The sequence below is a fragment of the Aethalodelphis obliquidens genome, unplaced genomic scaffold (assembly GCF_003676395.1).
Source record: "Aethalodelphis obliquidens isolate GAN/ISIS:26980383/991018 unplaced genomic scaffold, ASM367639v1 scaffold61, whole genome shotgun sequence".
NCBI lineage: Eukaryota > Metazoa > Chordata > Mammalia > Artiodactyla > Delphinidae > Aethalodelphis > Aethalodelphis obliquidens.
Genome location: NW_020838005.1, coordinates 4117839 through 4123838, shown reverse-complemented (window position 1 = coordinate 4123838; position 6000 = coordinate 4117839). Strand labels below are relative to the sequence as shown.

The 6000-nt window shown below is 39.6% G+C and overlaps 1 protein-coding gene across 6 annotated transcripts in view; it reads left to right on the top strand.

Annotated features, from left to right (window-relative positions):
• CCDC25 (coiled-coil domain containing 25) overlaps window positions 1-6000 on the top strand; it is a 40479-nt gene that overhangs the window by 7847 nt on the left and 26632 nt on the right. For all 6 annotated transcript variants that reach the window (XR_003428986.1, XR_003428984.1, XR_003428985.1 and 3 more), the window contains one exon: window positions 2678-2717. Coding sequence is in view for 2 of the 6 variants with exons in the window: in XM_027088050.1 (XP_026943851.1) it covers window positions 2678-2717 (40 nt within the window). In the remaining 4 variants the exon portion in view is untranslated. The remainder of the gene's footprint in view (window positions 1-2677; window positions 2718-6000) is intronic.

The window sequence follows — 6000 nt, the reverse complement described above, 5'->3', positions numbered from 1 at the left end:
TTTTTTTTTTTTTTTTTTTTTTTTTGCGGTACGCAGGCCTCTTACTGCTGTGACCTCTCCCGTTGCGGAGCACAGGCTCCGGACGCGCAGGCTCAGCGGCCATGGCTTACGGGCCCAGCCGCTCCGCGGCACGTGGGATCTTCCCGGACCGGGGCATGAACCCGTGTCCCCTGCGTGTCCCCTGCATGGGCAGGCAGACTCTCAACCACTGCGCCACCAGGGAAGCCTGGTATTACATTTTAGAGTTGCCTGTTCTCCAGTGCTCCTAGCACATCACGTTTACTTCTAATAGCCTTGATGACTTCAGGCTAAGGGCTGGATGGAACATAAATGAATTTTAAGTTGAATGAGTCACTTTCTCTAAAAAGCTTTCAGGTGTGTTCTTTTTATTAGCCAGCAGGTGTCACCAGGGAGCCAAACATTGCCCAAATGAGGAAAAGAGGTTTTTATAATTCCCTTTTTCTGATTACTGGCCGGCTATTTGCTCAGCTTCTTACTTAAGCTAGTAGAAAACCCTTCAGAAAACTCAAGGTGTCTGCAGTTGCTTAGAGTACCCTCATCCAAGAGGGTACTCTATCATCATATAAGTACATATTTTATATGTACTTATATGTACTTTTATATTTTATATGTACTTATATGTACTTTTATATGTACTTATATGTACTTTTATATTTTATATGTACTTTTTATATGTACTCTATCATTATATGTACTTTTTATATGTACTTTTTATATGTACTTTTCTGGAAATACTTGAGTACATTTTATATGTACTTGAGTACATTTTATGTACTTGAGTACATTTTAAATACTTGAGTACATTTTATATATACTTGAGTACATTTTATATATACTTGAGTACATTTTAAATCATCATATGTGAATCACTTTACCTTACAATTTTTAACTTTAGGTTTAATAATTTAAGTAATGCTTCTGTATTACTAATTATTAATATGGCTATTAGAGGTATATATTGAGATAACCTTTCTGTAGAGATATATATCATTAGCCTTAAAAATATACATACGTAGGAGTTCCCTGGTGGTCTAGTGGTTAGGATTTGGCGCTTTCACTGCCATGGCCCAGGTTCAGTCCCTGGTCGGGGAACTGAGATCTTGGAAGCCATGTGGTATAGCCAAAAACAAAACAAAACAAACATATATATGCATATGTTTTGAACGAATACTTCACCTTTTAGATATACACCTTAAGGAAATAATCAGGAGTATGGACATATTTATTTAAAAAGTATTTACTGAAGCATTTATAATTAGAAGCAATCCAAATGTCAACAACAGAAAAGTTTATCCATATGATAGAATCATGTAGTCATTTTTTCCAAAGAACTTCTAAAATCTTTATTTTTATCTAACAAATATATAGTTTAAAAGTTCAGGGCTTCCCTGGTGGTGCAGTGGTTGAGAGTCCGCCTGCTGATGCAGGGGATACGGGTTTGTGCCCCGGTCCAGGAAGATCCCACATGCCACAGAGCGGCTGGGCCCATGAGCCATGGCCGCTGAGCCTGCGCGTCCGGAGCCTGTGCTCCGCAATGGGAGAGGCCACAATGGTGAGAGGCCCACGTACCGCAAAAAAAAAAAAGTTCAAGTAATAACAGAATGCTTATAGTAAAAAACATCAGTTCTCTACCCCATCCTTTTCAATACCCACGTTCTACTCTCAGAGACAGTTACTTTAACTTTTACCTATTTCTTCTATTTTTATTTTCATATGTGACAGAATTTTAGGTGATTTTTATTTTCTTTTTTATATTTCTGGTGTTTGTTTTGTTCCCTAATTTTCTACAATTTTATAATTGAGAAGCTTTTTTATTTTTAAGGCGTAAAATGCAGTCCACTGGTTTTAAAGTTGTAGCAAAACCATTTTAACATATAAGTATTGTTATAGTGAATCAGTTTTCTAAGACATTATCTAACATCTCAGTTGCTCTGAGTTGCCAGTGTTAGTTTTATCTTCAAATAGAAATATCTTTGAACTTTAGATTATAAATGTTATACAAAATTATGATTATAATCGTCCAGTTGTAAAAACTATCAAAAAAATTTTTCTGGTATTTTCAATCATCAAAGCCTCTTTGAATTACTCTTTATTAAGGGAGAGAAAAAGTTTTGTGGAAAAGATTGTTTTTTTTTTCCCTTCCCAACTTATGATAAACTTTGGCATATTTCATTTAACCTTCTCTTTAAAACATGTTTTTAGTTTTGTTTTATTTAAAAATTTAAAAATTATTTTTATTGAAGTATAGTTGATTTAAAATATTATGTTAGGGAATTCCCTGGCGGTCCAGTGGTTAGGACTTGGCGCTTTCACTGCCAGGGCCCAGGTTCAATCCCTGGTCGGGGAACTAAGATCCCTCAAGCTGTGCAGTGCAGCCAAAAAATAAATAAATAAAAGAACCAAAGAATACTTTTAAAACTGAATTAAAATTAAAAATAAATAAATAAAATATTGTAGTAGTTTCAGTGTACAACATTACTGATTCAGTATTTTTATAGATTGTACTCCATTTAAAGTTATTACAAAATAGTGGCTTTATTTCTCTGTGCTGTACAATATATCCTGGCTGCTTATTTATTTTATACATAGTAGTTTGTATCCCTTAAGACCTTCATTTCTCTTGTTTTTCCTTTTCTTTGTTCTCCTGTCTCTGCAGATGAAGATCTGATAAAGTATGGCTGGCCTGAAGATATTTGGTAAGTAGCAATTTTGGTTCTGCTTTTCATAGATCATTATTTACTTTCTTAGACTTGACCAACCACCTGACTCCTATGATTAAAACTAGGAACTCATGTGTTGCGTTTTGTCTATGAATATTCAGTGGTAAATAGCTGACTGCCAGCTCCCTTCATTTATAATTACCCCGTTAACTGGGAATGAGGTCTTAGGGCTAGATCTCGGGCCTCACTGCAAAGGTCTCAGGAACATAGGCTTGCTTTTACCTCCTGTGTGTCTCCTCATAGTAGGTTACTGAGACCACTTCACTTAACACACTCAGACCGCTCTTTTTGAGTGGATGGATGCAGGCTTCACAAGAAGCAGTGAAGAAAATAGATGCAAGCTTCCACGTCGGTGGAATAGGTAGAGCATCTGACCAGGTCCAGCGTTAAAGAAAACACAGACTGGCTTCCCTTTTGTCTTCTCAACAAAGAGTTTAACCCTGGCTTGATCCAGCCCCTACCCCTTCTTTCTAAAAGAATTTATGGAAATTTCAAAAATGATGATATATTCTTTCTTAGCCTCCTTCCAAGATAATTTTATGTTGCTGCTCACCAAACCCAGTCTAAAAAAACAACAAAACAAATGCAGGAAAAAAACCCTTCATTTTAGTTGAATTCTTTTCTTTTTCTAACTGCCTTGGGATGCTATATGGGCTTTTCTGCAGCTCAAACCCAAAACCTGTGAGGAGTTCATGGATTCCTGCTACTTTCTTTTTCTTTCATGTAATGCTCTCATACTCAGTTTGCTTTCTTTTTCTAGCTGCAGCTTCTGCCACTCCCTCTAACCCTTGTGATGTCTCTCTCCTGGAGCCTAATTCTACCTACTGTAGAGCAGGATATGGTCTCTACAACTCCTAACACCCCTCTACCAAATGCCGTCTCTGAGGAGAAACACTCGGATCCTGTTGGCTTTAGTGATGGTAGTAATGGACATTGACCAAACGCATAAACTGTAGGCCAGATCCTGTTGAGTGTTTACCTCCACTAATACATTGCATTTTACTACAACCCTGTGAAATAGTTACCAATATCATGCCCATTTTTCAGATGAGGAAACTCAGGCTAAGGGAAACAACAGTTCCACTCGGGTCATTGCTGGCCCCCAGCCAGCTCGAGTTCTAGATCCCTGTTTCTGTCTTCCCTCAGGCTGTTTGGGCCCAGATCCTTCACTTAATTCCCTATAGTGACAGAGCTTAGGCTGCCACTTTTTAGAAGAGTTGACTGATTTTCAGTAAGGTATGCAGCATTGGACATCTGGTAGGAAAGATATTGCCCAGAGACTAACTTAAGCTACTCCCTAGATGTAGCCATTCTCGGAACCCCTGGGCCTACCTGCAGGAGCCCACTGAAGGGCGCCTCTCTGGCTCCAGCCTACCTCATTGTGAAGGCTCCGCCTCCTAACCCCATGGAAGTGCTTCCCTGGCTGTCTGCCCTCTCTGAAGTCCACACTCCAGGAACCAAGAGGCACTAGAAACCTGAGGAAGTTTAAAGGCTGATAAAAAAAATCAACCCCCTGTTCCAGCACAGTGGCCCATCTTCTGAACTCAAATATGTCATGAAGGTAGACACTGCTTGGTGCCCCCGTACCTCAGGTGGGCAGGTTGCACTGCTCAGGCCTTCTGCATCGGGTGCTGCTTACCTTCCTCGGACGCTTGACTATAAGCTCTGCTCCCCTGCCTCCCCCGCCCAGCCCAGGACAGTGATCCACCCGGTTTGTTTACTGCTCTGTCCCACTACCTAGCGTAGGACCTGGCACATAGTAAGTGTTCAATAGATGTGGACTTTCTAATTGACTAGCTCTCTGCCTGTCTGCAAATGATCTCTGCTGGACATTTCTTCACAGTAACTGCATTCTGGTCATCTCTATTTTGAGTACCTGTCACCCTGGCTGGATTATTTCAGTTGTCCTTAGGGCCCCAAAGATCTCCAGATCTGTCACACAAGAGACAAGGATGATCACACCTGTTACGCAGTTACCTGCTGTAAGGTTTGGGGCAGAAATACCTGCATAGGAAAGGTTACATACTCAGATGCACCATGAAAGTCAGTTCACTACATCCTTTTACTTGACATTTAAAAAAAAATTGAGTGGAAGAGAAATTTCCAGTTTACAACCTACACCTCATGTATCATGACTTGGGTTTTTCGTTTCGTTAAGGTAGACTTCTGGAAGGCACTTACCAGACTGGTGTCTATAGCTGCCCGATAGCCATTTCGACACTCTTTAATCTTGAGATTTAATGTCTGTTGTCGGAAGTGATTGACTTTTATTTCCAGAAGCTATCCTAGGTCAGATGTGAGCTGGCATAGCCGTAAATTTCAAGACCTGTTACAGTTAATAAACTGTCAATCCTGGAAACATTCCTGGGCGTGCAGAGAATGAATCAGTTGATCTACATTCCAGGGCAGATTTTCAACCTGGAACTTAACCTCTGGGAATGTCAACATCTCAGTTTATACCAGGAAACCTCCTAAGGTGCTTTTAAGCAAAGAATTTTTCTAGGATTAAATGAGAGTGGAACTAAATTCATTTTAAACAAAGGAAAATACAAAGAGTGTGTGTTCACTGCTTCCAAACCCCCTAATGAGTAGTATTTCCAGAGACCCCACTTTAAGGAGTTAAACGACCCAGCTTGGGGTCCCGTGCATCTCTACATTCTCAGGTCAGGGATGCTCATGTTTCTAGTCTCTGCATTCAATAAAGAGTAATAGTGATTAAGCAGGGAGAGGAAGATAACAAGGAAGAGAGGGAACTAGGGAACTGGTGGGCATAATTTAAACTTGGAGTGAGCATTTTGGGAGGTTTGGAAGGTTTTTTAAGGAAACTCGCTCAAAATAGTTTGTTTACAGAACTGAGTTTTTTGTTCGTTTTACATTTCAACCAAACCACTGTTGGGACATGCATTCCCCTTGCACTTTGTAGAGGTGTACCTACAAGCCTGAAGTTGGTGTAAATCAGCAGTGATATTCCCGGGTGTGTTTGACTTTGACTGCCTATGTATGAACCCAGTGTGTATATACATTAAATTACTTGTGTATGTCTTTTGATAAAATTCCACATCAGAGACCTTTAAGGAGAATCAGAATACAATCAAGCTACTATGGGTATGTAGGAAAGAGTTGTTGTAAATAGAGAACTTAAAACAAATTGGAATGGGAGAAGTTTTCTCAATTGAGCCTGCTTACTAATGGGGTATTTTCCTAAGATTCTGAAACAGAGCAGTGAGGTATAATTTCCAGATTTTCAAAAAAACACATT